This window comes from Tamandua tetradactyla, chromosome 6, assembly GCF_023851605.1.
Source record: "Tamandua tetradactyla isolate mTamTet1 chromosome 6, mTamTet1.pri, whole genome shotgun sequence".
NCBI classification, from domain to species: Eukaryota; Metazoa; Chordata; class Mammalia; order Pilosa; family Myrmecophagidae; genus Tamandua; species Tamandua tetradactyla.
In genome coordinates, this window is record NC_135332.1 from 144,355,168 (window position 1) to 144,374,374 (window position 19,207).

At 35.9% G+C, this 19,207-nt stretch overlaps 1 protein-coding gene and 1 long non-coding RNA gene across 22 annotated transcripts in view; one reads left to right on the plus strand and one right to left on the minus strand.

Moving 5' to 3' along the window:
• RGS22 (regulator of G protein signaling 22) overlaps positions 1 to 19,207 on the minus strand; it is a 268,718-nt gene that overhangs the window by 204,229 nt on the left and 45,282 nt on the right. For 13 of the 17 annotated variants that reach the window (XR_013178357.1, XM_077167336.1, XM_077167335.1 and 10 more), the window contains one exon: positions 16,855 to 17,058. Coding sequence is in view for 16 of the 17 variants with exons in the window: in XM_077167336.1 (XP_077023451.1) it covers positions 16,855 to 17,058 (204 nt within the window). In the remaining variant the exon portion in view is untranslated. Of the gene's footprint in view, positions 1 to 2,130; positions 2,160 to 2,737; positions 2,864 to 11,735; positions 11,804 to 12,668; positions 12,826 to 16,116; positions 16,758 to 16,854; positions 17,059 to 19,207 lie in introns of those variants that run through there. The other 4 variants (XM_077167347.1, XM_077167346.1, XM_077167348.1 and 1 more) reach the window with 4 other exon arrangements.
• LOC143688898 (uncharacterized) lies at positions 2,947 to 14,409 on the plus strand. Of its 5 annotated transcripts, none has more exons than XR_013178359.1 (7): positions 2,947 to 2,982; positions 3,680 to 3,766; positions 3,900 to 4,124; positions 4,228 to 4,313; positions 5,250 to 5,314; positions 7,959 to 8,054; positions 14,313 to 14,409. It is a non-coding gene; the product is annotated as an uncharacterized LOC143688898 (long non-coding RNA). The 5 variants fall into 5 exon arrangements; XR_013178358.1 differs by having other exon boundaries at positions 7,959 to 8,064; positions 14,313 to 14,355; XR_013178361.1 differs by having other exon boundaries at positions 4,089 to 4,124; positions 7,959 to 8,064; positions 14,313 to 14,355.

Below are 19,207 nucleotides of genomic sequence, written 5' to 3' on the forward strand. Positions count from 1 at the left end.
TAGGATGTAGTCAGGATTCAATAAATAGTAGCTATAATAAAAGCTCTGAGAAGTTGAGAAACATGCCCTATGACAAAAATCGTAACTTTTTAAAAAAGAGTTAATAGTAATCTGATAGCTGGGGTAAGAGCGATAGGAGAGAGGAAAATCTGAAGGTAGACAGAACAAAGCAAGGGAAGTAATTTAGTACAGTTGAAGTACAGAAGTTTGCATTTTATGCTTTAAGCAAAGATAAATTAGAGTTGGCAGAGGGAATACTGGAGGCGGGGATATCAGTTAGGACTACTGCCAAAGTCCAGGCCCAGGGATGAGGGCTGAAATAAGACAGTAGCTGTGAGGATGGAGAAAAAGATCTGGCTATGAGAAAAACTTGGTAAATGATCACAGGCAGGGGGTAAAGAGAAGGGAAGAAAGGCTCTGACTAGGGTGATTGAATGGCTAGTGGCACCATAACCAAAATAAGGGGGGAAAAAAGGATAAACAGAATTGGAGGCTGGGCGGGGACATAAGTTTGAGTGTTGAGGTAACCCAGGAATATCCAGATGATGAAGATACCCAATAACCCACTGGATATACAGTTCTGGCATCAGAAGAGGTGTTTGGGCTGAAGGCATCAATTTGAAAGAGGGGAAGCTAAAGTTATAGGAGGGGAAGAGGAGCTCATCCATGGAAAGCCTGAAGAACAGAATCCTGACAAAGTCAACACTTTCACGGGAAAAGAAAAGGAGAAGCCAGGAAAAGGCAGTAAGAATGAGAGATGGGAGAACTGGGAGACAGTGTGGTCAAAGAAGCCAAAAGGAGGAGTGGCTAATAGAGTCTTCAAGCTAGTCTGAATACTCAAATGGGGCCAAAGGCCTGAAGACATTAGTAGACTGCTCAAAATTTAGGTGGAATGTTGCTGAGTGCCTGAAATGTATGGGAAAAGATTAACAGGCTCCAGAAATGCTCACTTCCTGCTGGAATGAAAAGCAGTTCAGGGAAGCCTGGAACGGCTTAAAGAAATTTACCACTAAACAGAGTTCTGCAAAGGCTGCCAGAAATGGAAGGAGTTTCTGACATACTCTGTGAGCCTCTCTGCCTTGGTCTCTCTCTCTCTCTGCAGTGGACCAAAGGCCTGGAGGGGTAAAAATGGAAGCTGGTAGCACACACAGCCTTAGCCAACCCTTCTCTTACAGCCCCTGCTGTACTGTGAACTTATTGGGACTTATTTGCAGCACCTAGCACTGTATTATGAATATACAAGGTACTAGTGCTGGTTAAATAAAAGCCAAAAGCAAAGAGGATAATTGACCAACAAGAGAAATAAGTGCTGAAGGGCCTAAGTAGATAATATAGAGAAGTGTTTAGAAGTTGAGTAATACAGAGAAGTGGCTCAGACCTTAATAGGATAGGGCTCTGCTACCTCCTGTGTAATCTTGAGCAACCTTAAATGTACAAGAATTAGAATAAAACCCACCCTAAACATACTACTCACCTAAATGACAGTGTATATATCACACCTGGCAAAGTATTTATTACTCAACTTCTCCAGAAGTCTGAACTGAGAACAAGATTTAATACATTTCTAAAGGAATTATAAATATAATTTGACAATGCATTTCAACAAATGCCATTTAGTAATGTTTACTGCAACCAGGAACTGCATAGCCACAGCACAACAAAACCATGGAGATAAAACCATTCCTCTCACGGAGTTATTAAGGAGTCAGAGAAATTAAATGAGGTAGTTTAGGTGAAAGAATTTGAACAATGAACTACATTTACCTTACAATCAATTGCTCCCTTCTTAAAAATGTACCTATTAAAGAATGTAGAAAAGAACGAAAAACATTTTCTTCATTAAAGTCATAGATAACTCAAATTTTCAGTCCAGACCTCCACTGCTGAGTCAAAGAACCCTAAATCCAGTTGCTTGCTGGACCCAGTAAAGCTCTTGCTTGGGTGCTTCCTATTCAAAATACCTAAAACCAATGGTCCTACTCACCATCCTTTCTAAATCAAAGCTTCTAGTATATTCCTTCGGCAAAAAGAAGGAAAAAGCACACAACTCTCTTCTATGACCTAATATTTGCTATTTTAAAAAAAAAAGGCCAAGGACAAAAATAAGTAGCCCCTCAAAATTGTACTTACAAATTCTTCTTCTGTAATTGCTGGTGGCTCTGAAACAAAATAAAATATTACATTATCTTACTCAAATCTGATTTCCTTTTAAAGTAAATGAAATAATTTGAGGCCGCACCTAACCTTGCTTTGTACACGGGCAAGCTTAGTAAATTTTTGGCCCTCTGTTCATTTTGTGCACATGGATTGAATTTTAAGTTGGAATTCAAGGTGGAAGTGGGGAGGAAAGACCCCTGGAACCTAGTTTGGTCAGTAATTCACTGTGACCTTGGAGTTAACCTTAAAAGATGGAGGCTTCCATTATTCCAGCTGCAAAATGGAGAATTAAGCAAGATAAAATAACATGGCGTCAATCGGGCAATTAAGTGGAGAGAGGAGAGGGGTAGGAATGGAATTCATAATAAAAAAGGATGCGAGAGCTATGCTGCCAGTTTTTCTAAAGTTTGGAAGAGGAGCCGTCCAGGCAGTTAGGATTAAAATTCCGAGGCGGGAGCAGGCTGGCTGAGGCGTGGGAGAAAGCCCCCCCCCCCCCCCCCCCCCACGCCGAGAGGTCGCCAGCCGTCCACCCGGGCCGCGTCCGCGTCCTCGTCCTGGTCGCGGCGGCCCGATCACCTACCCGCGGTGAGCCGCTTCTCGCGCATGCCGCCGCCCTTTCCTGCGCCCTGCGCCCGCCCGGGCCGTCAGGGGGCCATGCGCGGGCCCAGCGCCCTTCAGGGCCCGTGTTTTCCCCCCGAGCAGACGTGGACGCGGCGCGCAAGCCCCGGGGCTGCGCCTCCTTGTGTAGCCCCCGCCTAGCCCGAGTTGCTATGGAGCTAAGACAATGCCCGCGTCCAACAAGCCCGCGGCGCGGGAGGCCAGGAGGTCACGCGCGTTTCGGGACCCCTGGGACGGGGAGGGGACACTGGAGCCGTCTTGAGCCCTCTCTTCTCTGGGAAGGGGCCCGGGAGGCACGCGTAGCTCTTTAGTGGCCGGGGGACCAGTTGCTGTGGAGACGGCAGTACAAGCCTTACCATCCTAGAGAGAGGCAGGATGGGCTGGTCCCAAGAGGGAAGATAGAAAGGGAAGTCTTCCCTTAGTTTTCTTGAGACAGAAGAATGTTCGATACACAAATCTTGATCTCATTCACAGTTGTGTGAAATGCTTCCATAAATGTTAAATACTCAGGTGCTTTAGGAATCAGATTTGCTCCATTGGGTTAGGACTGCTGCATTTTCAAGAGACTTAAAAATACCCAAGGAGGCTACTAAAGAGGAGACAGTAAATTGAGGATGACCCTAGTTTGATTTGGAAAAAGTTATAATTGAAGATAAGTGCAAAAGTGGAATTTTAAAAAGCACAAAAGAGCGTTCTAATTAGAAAAACTTCATTAAAGTCATAGGTAACTCATATTTTCAGCCCAGACCTCCACTGCTGAGCCAAAGAACCCTAAATCCAGTTGCTTGCTGGACCCAGTAAGGCTCTCGCTTGGGTGCTTTCTACCCAAAATACCTAAAACCAATCACATCTTCCACATTCCTTATATTCAAATTTCATCTTTCTATATAAATTTCATTTTCAGTAAATGATGTCTTCATCCACCAAGTGACTCAGGCCAGAAGCCTGGAGTTATCCTAAACTTTTCCCCAAAGCTGTATTCAGTCAAACAGTAAGTCCTTCCAACTCTACCTTGTAAAGTATTTCTGGAATCTGGAATCTCCACTCCTTCCCAATAGCTTCCAAAATCAGTATAGGCTTCTATCTTGACCTTTGTAAAATTTCCTTGCTTCTCTCTCTTCCAGCCTTTGCTTCCAGTGGAGTGCCCCTTAAATCCATTCTCCATGCTGAAAGCAAAATAATCTAAATGCAAATGTGACCTCCTTAAGACCTGCAGTAGTGGGTGCACTGGTAGTTCAGTGGTAGAATTCTCACCTGCCGTGCCCCAGGATTTGACTCCCAGCCCAGAAACCCTCCACACTTGCCTCCTACAGGGTCGGTACATTCCAAAGTTGGCCAGGAACCTGCAGGTATGTAAATGTTTTCTGCAAGCAAAGTGTAAGACAATGGGTGCTTCTATTGCAAGGAGGCAAAACATAAGTGTACTTTTTATTGTCTTTCAAAATTACATAGGCAAAAAACAAAACAAAAAAGAAAAACAGTAAGCCACCATCAGAGGACCCAATGAGATCAAGAGATAGTAGTAGAAGAGAAGAGAGGTAAGGAGAGATGTGGGGGAACAGATCACAAAAGGACTTTGTCAGCCATCATAAAGACTCCAGCTTTCATTTGGAGTGAAATGACAATCATAGAAGAGTTTTAAATGGAGGAATATGATTTTACTTTATCTTAAAAGGATCATGCTGAGTGTCATATGGAGAATGAATTGTAGATGAGCAAGAGTAGAAGCAGGCAAGAGTACATGGTGAATCAGATAGTGTGGTAGCAGGAAAGGATTGAAAACTCAGATTTTGTGTATGATTTTAAAGGAAGAGCTAAGAAGTTTTCTTGCCAAAACAGATGAAAGGATAAAACAAAGAAAGTAGTTGAGGATGACTCTAATGTTTTTGGCCTAAGCAACCAGAAGGATGGAGTTTTCATCAATGGAGATAGGGAACACCATTCATGTTGGGAGAAGAGCTTAAGAGTCTGTTAGCCATCCAAGTGAAGATATTGAATATTCACTTAGATGACACAGGGACTTGGAATTTGGGAGATACAAACTTGAGAATCAGCATATAAATGGGCTTTCCAAGTGTTTGCTTGTGCTAGGAAACCCTTCTCACCTTGCTTTACTAAGTTAAACTTCCTCATTTTTCAAAACTCAGCTTGGGTATCATCTCCAGTATTGTTTCCCATAAACTCCTTCTCCTGTATACTCCTCTTGCTCCTATATACTTTGTCCAAACACATATCTTAAATCCATATAGGGTGAAGGGGAAAGAAAGTGAGGAAATGTTCTGATTGGCTGACATTAAGTTTCCATTTTACATACGGGCATCTTAAAAAGTGGGGAGTAAATATACATTGACTAGTATGGTATGATTGTCCTTTCTGGTAAGCTATCTCCTCTAGACAGAAACTAGTTTTATCACCAAGTGTTGCGTATCACCAACCTTATAGGGTATGTTCCATTTTCTCAAAAACTCCTTCAGGTCAATTGTTTTGTCCTTCTGAAATGCCCTTCTTGGAATGGAATCTTCTCCCAGGAATCCCCAATGTAGGTGACCATTTTATTTTACTTAATACAATGTTAATATTAATATCAGCTAACACCTGTTGCACACTTAACCATGGTCCTCTAACAATAGCCCTAAGAGACTGGTAATACTATTCTCAATTTACAATTTAGGAAACAGAGTCTTATAGAAGTTAGGTAATTTGCCCAGATACGTAGCTTGAAATTTTTGAAGCCAGAACTCCATCCAGGTCTTTCTGATTCCAAAGCCTTTGCTCTAGCCACTATGCTTTGCAGCTTTTCTCTCTAAAAATAGTCCCCCAAACATTTAATAAACAACATGAGAACAAAAAGATATGGTAACTTGAACCCCAATGCTTAGGTTATAACTGCTCTAATGTTTTGCTAATATTTTTTTGGTAACAGCTTTGAGATATACTTCACATATCAAACAATTCACCTTTGTAAAAGTATTCAATGATTTTTAGTATATTCACAGAGTTGTGCAATCATCACTACAGTCAATTTTAGAACATTTTCATTGCCTCAAAACTACTTCCTTCCCCCCTCCACCCCTGTGCTTGATAAAAACACTAAAAAGGGAACTTCTGCAACATGATATAGGGCACATATGAAGAAATCCACAACTAGGAGGGCGGGCAACGGTGGCTCAGTGGCAGAATTCTCACCTGCCATGCCAGAGACCTGGGTTTGATTCCCAGAGCCTGCCCATGCAAAAAAAAAAAATCCACAACTATCCACATCAGAAAATGGTAAACTTTCCCCCTAACGTCAGGACCAAGATAAGAATGACTATATTTCATCACCATTATTCAATATTGTACTGGACATTCTAGCCAGAGAAAATAGGCAAGAAAAAGAAATAAAAGATATCCAAGTTGGAAAGGAAGAAATAAAACTCCATTCACATGTGGCACAATCCTATATATATAGAAAATCCCAAAAAACCCACAAGAAAGCTACTAGAATTCAACAAAGTGGCAGGATATAAGGTCAACATACAAAAATCAGTTGTGTTTCTATACACCAACAATGAACAATCTGAAAAGGAAATAAAAAACAATTCCATTTACAAAAGCATCTAAAGGAATAAAATATCTAGGAATAAATATAACCAAAAATGTGTAAGACTTGTACACTAAAAACTATAAAACATTGCTGATAGAAATTAAAGACCGAAATAAATGGAAAAACAGCCCATGTTCATGGATTGGAAGACAATATTGTTAAGATGTAAATACTACCCAAAGTGATCTAAAAATTAAACACAATTCCAATAAAAATTCCAGCAGCTTTTTTTTAAAAAAAAATGAAAAAGCCAATCCACAAATTCATATGTAATTGCAAGGTGCCCTGAATAGCCAAAGCAATCTTGAAAAAGGACAAACTTGGAGTACCCACACTTCCTAATTTCAAAACTTACTGCAAAATGACAGTAATCAAAATAATGTGTACAATGTACTTTGAAATATATTGCTTTTTTGTATATATGTTACATTTCACAATAAAAAATGTTTTAAGAAAAATGTGTATTGGCAAAAGGATGGACATATAGACCAATGGAACAGAATTGAGAACCCAGAAATAAACTCTTACATCTGTAGCCAACTGATTTTTGACAATGATGCCAAGTCCACCAAGTCCTTATAATATACATAGAATTCAATTTGGGGAATCCTGGGGAGCATCTCAGACAATCTTTCCTCAAAGCATTTAAATTATGTGACAAGCCAATGTACCCATGGAACAGGACAGAAGTGACATCATGTTAAGTTGCTGTGGACAGAAAAAATTATCAGTGATTCCAAATATGACCCCCAAACCAATGCCTTCCGAATTGCAAAAATTTGCATTAGAGTACTCAATGTAGCCTGTACCGGGTAAGAAGCTGCAACAATTTATTTAATGATACTTCCAGGTACTACAGGTGAGACAGGAAGTATGTGTATGTGTACACATATCTCAGACAATCAAGGAATTGTTTTCAGACACCCAACCTGTTAATTTAAAGTTAAGTACCATTCCTTTTTTAGGTTTAGTATGGACAGGTCCAACTCAAGTCCTGTTCTAAAACTTTCTGAAGTTTTTGTCAACAGGAAAGGCTGAAATTCATATTAACTACCATTGTGATTTTACATTTGATGGTAAAAGGAAATTTGAGGGATATTTTATAAGGCTAAGAGTCTAAATATACAAAGGGACAATGGCTGACCATATATGACAATAGAACTCCGAACAACAACCTCTTGCAGAGGTAACCAGCTCTGGAAACCAAACCACAGCCTATACAGCACTTGGCCCAAAAGGGTCAGGACCAGGTCAGTGACTGCCAGTTTACCTAATCTTTGCCCCCATTTCCAGCTCAGGACCAGAAAAAGGCAAATATGCTCTCCAAACCAATCACATAGGATGTTCCACTTCTAGTTAGCCCACTTCCAGCTTCCCCATGCCAATGTCTTCCAATCAGAGCAAACCTAAAGCCTTCTCCATTTTTCGTTATCATGTTTTTCCACTCCCTTGCCTGCCTTTGAGTCTCTGCCAAAAGCAAGGTCTGGTTGCTGATTTCCTTGCTATAGCATCTGAATAAATAGCCTCTGTTTGTTTTCATCTGGGTTGTCTTTATTTCCACATGACTAACTATTTTTAATTTTTACACATGTATCAGAATGACAGGACAGTGCAATAGAGTGTTTTTCGAGGAGCTGGATGATAACTCAACACACAATGATATGTGATGCCATCCTTCACCCAACCCCCTAAGGTAACTGCAGGTATGGCAGCGAGGTCGGGAACAGAGATTATAAAATTTTTTATTTCTATTTTCTTTTTAATAGTCATTATCTTACCTTTTTGTATTAAACATTTTATGTGTATCTTATGTATCTTATCTATATTGGATAACAATATAGATATCCATATCCGTGTCACATTTAACGGGAAAACAGCATTTTTTTTTCTATTTCCTAACTTAACAGTTCATAATTTTTTTAAAGGAACATAATTAAATACATTCATTAGGCAATTTCTTAACTTATCCAAGATAACTACCATCTGGACCTGCTGGTTTAGATTTATTCTAATTGTCAATATATTCCATTCCATTACTTTGCTTCTTGCACAAACTGATGAGATAATTCAATTTTTAACCCTGCCCTAGTTAAAGTTTTAAAAAGTACAATACTGCTTTAGAATATTGTAAATTTTACAAATAGAGAATACTTTTTTCTCTATCCTCATCCTCCTTTTCCTTTCTAATGAATTTAGCTCTAAGGGTTTTTTGTTTTGTTTTGTTTTGTTTTGTGTTTCACCTGTTTTTGTGTTGCCTGTAGCCCTAGCACTCAGAACAAAGCCTAGCATGATACAGTAAATGCTTAATATGTGTTAGATGAATGAACCATATTTAATGAAGAAATAAAAATTGTATTGTTAAAACTCATAAAAGAATACTAGATTGGTCAAAGTATAAGATCTCTTACTTTTTAATAACCCAATTAGGTATCCTTGATCAATAATAACAACAACAAAACATCTAACTGCTTGAATTTCCAATTTCCTTACCTAAGCCAAACCAAAATAGCAAGTGATTCTCTAAGCAGACCTAAATCTGTACCTCCAACCTGTCAGCAGAGCAGGTAGCAGCAGAACCAAAACTCTACTGACAGGTTGGGGCAATGACTTAGGTCAGTGTGGGCAGGCTGATATTTGGTGTCAAACAGCCACCATTCTAACCCCAGCCTTAGTTTTCTTATATGGAAAAAAAAAGAAAATTATTGTACTGTCCCATAGAGTTGCTATGAGATAACATATGTAAGGCACATAGTTCACTGCCTGATGAAATTAAAAATAAGCCACGAATGATAAAGATATATAAATGTTTAAATTAGGATCACTGTCTCAGGATTCCACAACCCTTTCAGTCAACATTTACTGTGTCTATATGATTATAGGAGTAAGACACTAGAGGTGCATTTAAGAAAGCATAGCCCCTGCCCTTGAGATATTTACACTTTAGATAGGGTTTACAGAACCTACTCATGATATAATTCAAGAGCACTTACAAAGTAACAAAAAATAAGTGCAAATTTTAATCTGTATCAGTACTTAAACAGGGAGGCAGTAGTGTACTTTTCCCCAGCAGCAGAGAATAAGAAAAAAAACAAAAAAAGAGGCCTTTCATGTAAGCAACCTTAACACCTCATTTTTAACCACACAGATGAATTGTTTGGTTTAGGAGTTCGTTCTCTCTGACCTCATAGCACCCTGTGCATACCTAACCTAGGCTGGGCATAGAAGTGGCAGGAAAGACTTTTGCCAAACACTCAACTTCTGTTCACTGCTTAGGCACTAAACTAAGTGCTGCTGGACACAGAGCCACAGGTCAGAGGAATTAGCTGTCTGATGAGGAAAACATGAAAGTTTTGATAAATGCTGTGATAAGGATACCAAGGGGGTCCAGATGCTGTGCTAAGAGTGATGCATCCAGCCTGGGAGGTAGTGGGGGGAGAGGCAGGGAGGGAGATAGATGACCAGGTGACCTCTGAGCAGAGCCTTAAAAGACAAAAAGACTAGTAAGAGTCAGTCACATGGGGAAGGGAGGGAAGAAAACAGCATTCTCAAAGGCAAGGAGGAATGTGGAAATGGAATCTAGTGCAAACTTGCAAGTAGTTGGAAGGTGGAAGCACTTGGAATATGAAGGGAGTGGTGAGAGTTAAGGCTGGAGAAGGGAACAGTATCCATCACAGAGGGCTCAATCTGCCATGCTGAGAAATCTGAATTATCTATTGAAAGATTTTAAGGTAGGGATATGCACCCTCAGATTTGTATTTTAGTAACATTACCCAGATCGTAAGTTAATTGTTCTTAACACCTGACTTTATTATAAATTATGTATTTAATTTAATAATAATGCAATATATTAGAAATTGACCCAATTAAACAAAATTAAGTGATGAAATAGATACTAAAAAAAAAATATGACTTCTTCTCAAAGGAAAAATATGCCATATTCATGGCATAATTGTGGGTAGAACCTTCAGTTAAAATTAATTTCACCAATAGCAAATTTGACAAATACATTCTTTAAAACATTTAAGGTTATTAAGCTTTGTTCAGGTGACACAAAATAAACTTCAAGCTATTAATACTTACCAAAAAGGCATGAAAATATTCAAGAAATAAAATTATACTTTTCTTTCTTTGATACAAGTACTGTATCTTAAACTCATGGCTCCCTCTTTTGAATACCAACATATAAAATGTAAATATCTTTGCTACCCTAGCACATTAAAATTTAAATGTCATATCATTGACTTTCCACATGTAATTAAATACCACTCAATCATAAAATAATATTTCATCTCTAAAGGCCTAAACATCTAAAATACATACATACACATACAAGTATAAATTTTTGTTCACCCAAGTTAAAAAGAGAATTATAGATATTTTTAAATTAATGTTTGGCCCTACCCATACCTCCCTCCCACCCACCCCTAAAAATACAAACTCTTTCTGACACAGACTATGTCCATATCTAGTTTAGGTCTTACAAGTTGAGTTTATTAAAATCCTGAATCTGCCACACCATTACTTTAGCCAGGGTGAAATATAACTAAATACTACTATTAGATGTCATATTTTCCTCTGAAAAGCTAAATATTCTGCAAATGTATTTAAATGAGATACAATTTCAGCTCTCTCAGAAGCAAATAACTGTATGTGAAGATCCCTGTGATATCAGCTAAAAAAATAAAGAAAACTGAAATTTGGATTAAATTAGTCATTGCATGTGAGAACAAATCATTATTAACAACCCAATTAATATTTGCTGCATCTTCTCTCATGCACATGAAACTACCCGAAGGGATATAAGAGTGGTGAGTTAAACAGTTCCTGCCCATAAGAATTAGAAGATTTAATATAAGGCCTGCCAGAAGTACCATAAGGGAGGTATAAATAAACACTAAATTCAAAGATGGTAAAAAAAAAAAAAAAAATCCATCTTGTTGGAGAGATCAGAAAATAATTCATGGAAAGAAAGAAGTAGTTGGATTTTGTCAGAAACGTAACATAGCCAAGGAGGGAGGAATTGAGAGAAAGCACATGGGAAGTTTAGAAAACAACAAATAGTCCAGTTTGGCGGGAACCAAGTGGAATGGTGGAGGGATTGCTAGAAAGTTAGGACCACATTATGGAGAGCCTAAATTCTGCTACATTTTTAATAGGAAGCAACATGATTGGAGCCACATTTTACTACAAATAGCCTGGCAAGACATTTAGGACAGACTCAAACGGGAAGAAACTAGAAACAAAGAGACCTGTTAGGAGGCAATTACAGTGATGTAGGCAAGATGTGATTAGGACCTGAACCTTAATGCAGAAATGAGAATGCCAGAGGAGAATAATTGATAGTGTGCCACTACCATTCACAGCTAGCACTCACCTACATTTCTGCTCTCCTTCCACTCCTCTGACTCGACAGCCCATGATGAGGAAGCCAGGAGTACAGAACTGTTAAGCAAGTAAACACAGATGGCCAAAGCAGCAAACCAAGGGCCACCAACAAGATGTTGTTTTAAGTCATCCAGGAAAACAGTACACTCTAGCAATTACCAATTATGACTAATAGCTATTACCAAAATTTATTCTATACACACTTTAGAAATTAAGTCAAGGAACATTTTCCCTATTTGGCAATGCAACAGCACATCAATGTCAAATACATAAAAGCTAAATTTATTTTTTTTGAAGAGCCAAAATCACTATAAATGAGTCTTTGGTGCCCCCTTGTGGAATATTGTGACCTTTGAAATACCCTTCCAAAGAAACAGCAATGGGCATCTCCATATTTTAAAATATTTAAAGCACTTTCTGTTGCACTATTTTTAAGAGAAACAACTTAAAATAAATCCATTAATAACCGTGAAAAACTAGGAACATAGAATGTATTTACTTAAAAATGCTCTGTAAATTTTTGTGATATAAATTAAGCAAAGATCATGGAAAAACTTAGCTTTATAAAGCAACAAATATCAACACTTTTCTCAACAGCACTTCAACCCCTAAATCATTGCTAACAAATTCATAAGAACTTATTTAGTCTTTAAATAGTAAAGAATAAATTTAAAGATCCATATTTGTGCCCATATAATCCTTTTATACTAGTATAGCTCTTAAAAGTGTTGTTTCTTTTTATATTATTTGCCCCAAGTTTATGGCCACTTTTTTTCCATACCAGAGAGTCATAAATATAAATACAAAATACATGTCTTTGCTGGAATCAAGTAGAAGTCAAAGAGAAAGAATATTCCTTCTCATTAGCTTGCAAGGCTGTCAAGGGAGCAGACCACAGAAAAGAAGATAGAAAGGTTCTTACCCTAAATTTAGTAGAAGGTAAAGCATTGTTGGTTTACCCCAGAATTCTCATTCTTTTCCTTAAGGATATGAGAAGTGAAACAAAATACAAAAATAAAGTGCCAAATTTAGCCCTCTTGTTTTGAAACCTTCTTGGGAACACAGAGTAGAACCATCAAGAAATGTTTGGTGAACTGTTCTTAATACATTCTTTTACCAAGGACCAAAAACCGATAAGAATGCAGTAATAATTGGAATGTGAAAACAATTATTCTTGTTTTCATATCCTGTGTCCTTGAATTATAAAAACCTTGAGACTGAAGCAGTGGCCTTTCTCTTGACCTGAGTTCTCAGATAATAGTATATGTATTCAATTCTTTTAGTTTTTCAAATGATAAAGTTGTCTTTGCTACTCATGAACTAAGGAACTAGTTTTATTATTCAAGGAGAATTTTTCTAAATTAGAATTTTTTTTGTCCTAGTATACCAATAGTTTTTTCAAAAAAAGTCAAGACCATCATCCATTTAGGATATGGTAATTATATGCAAAGCATTTTCTCCTGTTCAAATGGCACACTGCCTCTACTACAGCCCTGGATCCCCAGTTACTGCCTGTGCTATCTTGGGCAAATTATAAACCTCTCTGATTCTGTTTCTGTTATATATAAAATGAATAAGATAGCATCCTTATAGAATTGATGTGAGGAATAATTGAGTTAACACATGTAACAGACTTAGAGTAGTACATAGCAAATACTCAATGGTTGGTTGATTTCTTTTCTTCAGTCAGATATTTTTTGAGAGCAGGTTCGAGATTGACTTTATAGACTAATATCATGCAGCATGATGCTAGTGATATCAAGGCCATGATCTAGCCCCACAAATGCTATTTCGTTGTAGTCTATTCACATTAAGCCAAATGTATAGTAACATAAATCAGCTTAACAGTCTCCAGAGTGATTTCACAATGTCATCTTTTTAAAACTTTCCGTATTTATAAATGAAATATACTCAGAATCAGTAAGTGACTTGCAATAAGGACACAACCAGTTTAGTAGTTCAGGATACCAACCGAGGCTTTTCGATTCCTAGCCCAGTATTGCTCCCTCCACTATACCATAACTGGTTCTAAGAAAATCAGCTACAAAAATGAATATGCCAAATAAAGTTCACTGACTACATGCTTAAATGCAATTTAATCTTCATCTGGAGTCTATTTTATTATGCATTGAAACAGTACTCACTGAAATCAAATGTTAAGAGAGTAACAAATTATTAGGGTAAAACTGAGTTAATATTTTGTTAATTTTTTTTATTACTAGTAGCACTAAAAAATCTACTCATTCAATAAATATTTATTGAGCACCTTCCTCTTGCCTGGCACTATGCTAGGTGCTCTGGATCCAGCAGTATTTACATCTAATATGATACTGTCCGGGCCTTCACAGAGCATTCAGCCTAATGCAGAGAGAAAATAAACAAGCAATTTAAATAAAGTGAATTAAGTGCCATGTCAAAGGAAGTAAGGGAGCACATAGGTGGGTTAATTGATTCATTCAGTTACTACAATGCACAATAATTTACAATTAGGATAGTGATTATTTTCTGGATAGCCTTGAGCTTATTTAATAAAGTTGTACATGAATACCTTTTGATTTTCTTCCAGTTATCTACCTACCTGTTGATGCCATCACATATATGAAATCTATCAAAATTAAACTTATCTTTTAAATTCCTACTCTGACCTTTTTTCTTCAGGAAGCTTTCTTATATAGTCATTAAATATATGGCATTAAATCCTCATACTGTTTCATGTTATCTATTTGATCATAATGCTTAAATTCAAATTAAAATGAGAAATATAAAAATACGCTACTAAGCATTGTTTAACAGTACCATAAGAGGAACACGTTTATTGCCGATTCTTAAAACTAAATGTGGTAAAATCTATCTTTCACCAAATAAGAGAAATAAAATATTACTTTCTAAATGGACTGGGAAACCACAAAATGACAAATGTGATCACACTGAGAAGGCAGTGTGACTGTAATACATAAGATAATAACAAAGTGCCTCATAATGAACTGGAAGTAGGATTCCAGATTTTGTATTGCACTACTGGCAATTTCATGTGTAAAGTGGTAAAAGAAACATTTATCTTTACTTTTCTGTTATTGTGTAATCAAATAAAACTTCGTAAGATATTGGGAAATATGAACATTTAAAATTATATAAAATAGTTATGACATTTCATTTTTAAAAACATATAATGGAACTCGATCTAGGATTTTTAAGATTAAAAAAGTCAGTTTGGCATTTAGGGCAGGCAGAAATCAAAAGCATAAAATAGCAGTAATTTCATATGACAGGTAAAGATATGATCTGATCTAAGCCACCTAAAGAGAGGCTGAAGAAAAGTAGTTTGGATTAAATAAATCAAACAGCTGACTTCACAAATTAAGAGAATGAAGACTAGGAATAAATTTCCTAAAAATAATAATAATAATTCTCTGATGGGAGAAAAAAAATTAAGTTTTAAGTGAACAACATTAAAAAGTAAACTGATAAGCATAGGAAATTAAATAGACACAAAGAAATGAATTTGTTTAGAATCGAATAAATCAGAAAATGTGATATAAAATTTAGGGATTGTATAATTTTTATTAAATGTAACCAACACTTAGTCCTATTAATATTTAGCCTCCAAAAATCCTATGTGGAATTAGGAAGGATATAAAGAAAACTTAGTATTTAGCAGATAATAAAAATTGCATAGAAAGTGAAAGTCAAAATTTAAGGTAGATTTTCCTAATATATGTATATGTAATTCATCCCTTAAAATTGTTTTATTAAAATAATCTACAAGGATATCTATATTTTAAATCTGTCTATAGTTTGCAAACAGACATAAACATATATCATTTATCTAAACACAAATTAAGAAACTATCTTCAAATTGTTTCTGGTTTTCATAATTTGTTAAATGTTAGAACTTATCTTTTTCTAGCTACTGTTCTATAAATGGAACATGCAACCTCAAATAATGTTTAGGAAGATGTACACTATAAATAATTTCAGTAAACTTTTTTCTTAAAAAAGAAGCCATCTTTTCCAATCAGCCAAAATTTGTCAAAATATTAATATTAATAAAATATTAATACCTAGTCTATATTAAACATATTAAACAAATGAAATCATGACTTTAGTTCTAGAATTTTTCAAAATACTTATTTGAAACATGTGACATGTAAGGGTTTATTAACTGTTTAAGACTCCTATTATGAAGAAACACATACTTCCTATAATTTACTTTTTTAAAATATCCTCTTAGTTATCAATATAAAGTAAATTTTACTTAAACAGAAGTCTACACAAATGTCTCTTACTAAATGAAGTGAATTATAGAGTAAATTCAATATAACTTCTGAAAACCTTTTATTTATATTTTATTTGTCAAGAACCCTTTTTCCAAATCTACAAGGCCAGCTGTCTCAAGTTCAAAAATTTTATTATTATTTGGAAAACTACTTTTAAAAATTGATTGAAAAATATTTCAAAATGAACAAACTTAAAATGTTACATGAAATGTTAAAATACATGTATATGACAACAGTGAAAATCCTTTATTTAAAAACAGTAGGTTATTAAAATGGGTAAAAATGACATATAAAATTAATTTTTTCAAAACTCATCACTTTAAAGAAAACATACAATGACACAATATTATACAAAATAGGACATAAATCACCATCTGTCATTAATGGGAAGATTTGAAGGCTTTTGAAATAGTCATAATTTTAAGTCAGACAAATAAAACACTGTATGGGAAGTGCTTCTTTGGTATTTAAAGTCTCCTTTCTCTTTAGAGGCGTTTTAAATTCCGCTTACTCTGGGCACTTCCTGGAAGAGCATCTTTTCTATTTCTTGGCTTTGCTGCTCCTCTACTACATTCTTCAGACCCATGATAAGCACAGAAACATAACACACAAAAGTCAAAACCACAGGCTGCACGGCTACACAGTCCCCTTTTCTTATATGGCTGGTACTTAGCAGGGGATTGGCACCTTGGACAAGGTTTTAATGCTTCATCAATAAAAAGCGTTTTAGCAACCTGCAGTAAAAGCATATACACTCAGTCTTGGTTTCATATAGAGAATCACCTTATTTCAAACTCTGTAAATATTATTTCTAAAACTTATGATACTCACCTTAACATATTCTTCCTGTTTACTACTTAAAGGAGTAACAGAAGAGGTTGCTATAGGTGTCAAAACTTCTCCCCAAGGAGATAAATTCGGAACTTGTTCTTTCTGAGAACCTGTTGTCCTAGCCTGTGCTTGCACAGATCTTAAAGCTGATCGATTTAGAAGATGGAGCCGAGTTGCAGCATCCTTAACATTTAATATAGCACCCTGTGGTAAAAGGTGAAAGGGTCAATACTGTAATATCAAAAATTCCAGTATATCAAAGATTCCAGTATAACTTCTTGATGCATACAGACTTAAATATTTACTTATAAAGTTGTTTTACACTACTAGAATTTTGCTCCTAAACCATTCCTTTTTAGAAAAAAATCCTCACCTAACATTTAAAAGTCAAAGAAATATATTTTAAAAAATTGATAAATGCTATAAATGTTAGCTTTAAGTTTGCATGATTGGTTATTTTTCAATTTGTTTTAAGCCATGCATTAGCAATCTTTTTCTGAAAAGGACCAGACAGTTAATATTTTAGGCTTTTCTATAATCATAGAACTTGCTGTTGTAGCAACAGCAATCATAGATAGTAACAAATAAAATACAGGGTTGTGTTCCAATAAAACTTTATTTAAAACCACAGGCAAAGGACAGGATTTAACATGCAAGTCAAAGTTTGCCAACCCGTTTTAAGCTAAGGTCTCAGAAGACGTGAATCTTTTAAAAGTTTACTATTGGATTGCATGGAATTCTTTGAAGGTTCTTACTTAGCAGCAAATCAGAACAATGGGCCTTTGAAACACAGTTTCTTTGACTGGCTTTTGCAAATACTTGGTACAAATGGCTTTGACATCTTAAAAGAAAAAATTTTCCCTAGTCTAAACTGGATATTTAGATATTCAGTCAAGAAATAGTTTCAATGAGTAATCCTGGTAAGACTTGCATTTTGTTAGAGATTGGTAGTGGAAAAAAATGGTAATTTTCTTTTAACAAACTAATATTCTTAATCAATCAAATATCAAAATAAAATATACTATGAGTGAATTTTCTCATTATGTCCAACTATGTGTTTCCTTCGCTGCAAATGGTTCCTAAATGTGAGGAGAGTTAAACATGAGAAATTATATCAGGATAAGTACCGGTAATGAGGTTAGCTGGATATGAAAGATTATGTGATTAACAATTTAAAAATATATGCTCAACTGTAATGGATGAATTTTGGTCTTCAGAAATTAGAATGAATACAGTTCTAATTTCTGCAAGGGCTCAGTATGTCTCTTTAAATTAGTTGTATAAAACAATTCACAGCTTAGACTACAAACACATGACATAATAGCACACTGAAAGGAGAACACTCCCTGGATTTCAACACAATTGCAAACACAATGATCGTGCATGCATACCAAGAAAATGAATAAAGATATGTTGTTGAAGCAAAATTTAACCACAGGAGAAGCATTCATTCATTTAACAAATATTTATAGAACATCTAATATGTGCTAAATGAATAAGAGTCTAATTCCTGTCCTCATGGAGTTTAAAATGTGTTCTACTCTTTCTGAGCAATAAGAGGCAAAGTAGTCGAGGAAAGCACATGTTCATAAGTACCAAATTTTTTCAAAACATGGTCATCATCACATTACCAGAAATATTTAAATGTGAAAGAGAAACACCTGATGGTTGTCCGTTTCCATAAATAAGACAATTAATTAAGAAATTCAAAGGAACAAGTGAGGTATTAAGATGTTAATGCCCAGTCTCACTGTTCCAAAGCAAACAGATAAAATTGAGATAACACTACATGTACCTTATCTGCACCTTCTAATTTTCACATAAAAGGAACTTTCTGTGACATTACCCAAGTATGAAGAAAACCATGAAACATCTTTGTTTTATAATTTCTCTGTTTTGATTAATGATACATTAGGACAGTTCAGTAAAATACAAATAATCCATATCAGAATAGGAGAGTGGAGGACACCAGGAAGGATGTCTGAGGAAAAGAAGGAACCGATAGGATACCCGATTGTTTGAATTTAGAAAAGATTTTGTTCTGGTGGATAACGGGATGAACTAGAAATCTGTACAGAGAAACAGTAAGCAAAAAAAAAAAAGAGAGAGAGAGAGAGGAAAAAAACTGACAAATTAGCTCTGGAAAAACATTGCACAAGAAAGTATAATCACAGTGTACATGTTACAGATGTGAAAAACAATCATGATTTGACACAGTCTTAATAACATCAACACCTAATTCTGGTTTACCATCATGTAGTGGTATAATTAAATCACTGAGATAGGAGAAAGGAATTCAGAGAGGGGAGTAGCTAAGTAGTGGTGGTAGTAGTGGTGGTGAGAGGTTAGAAAA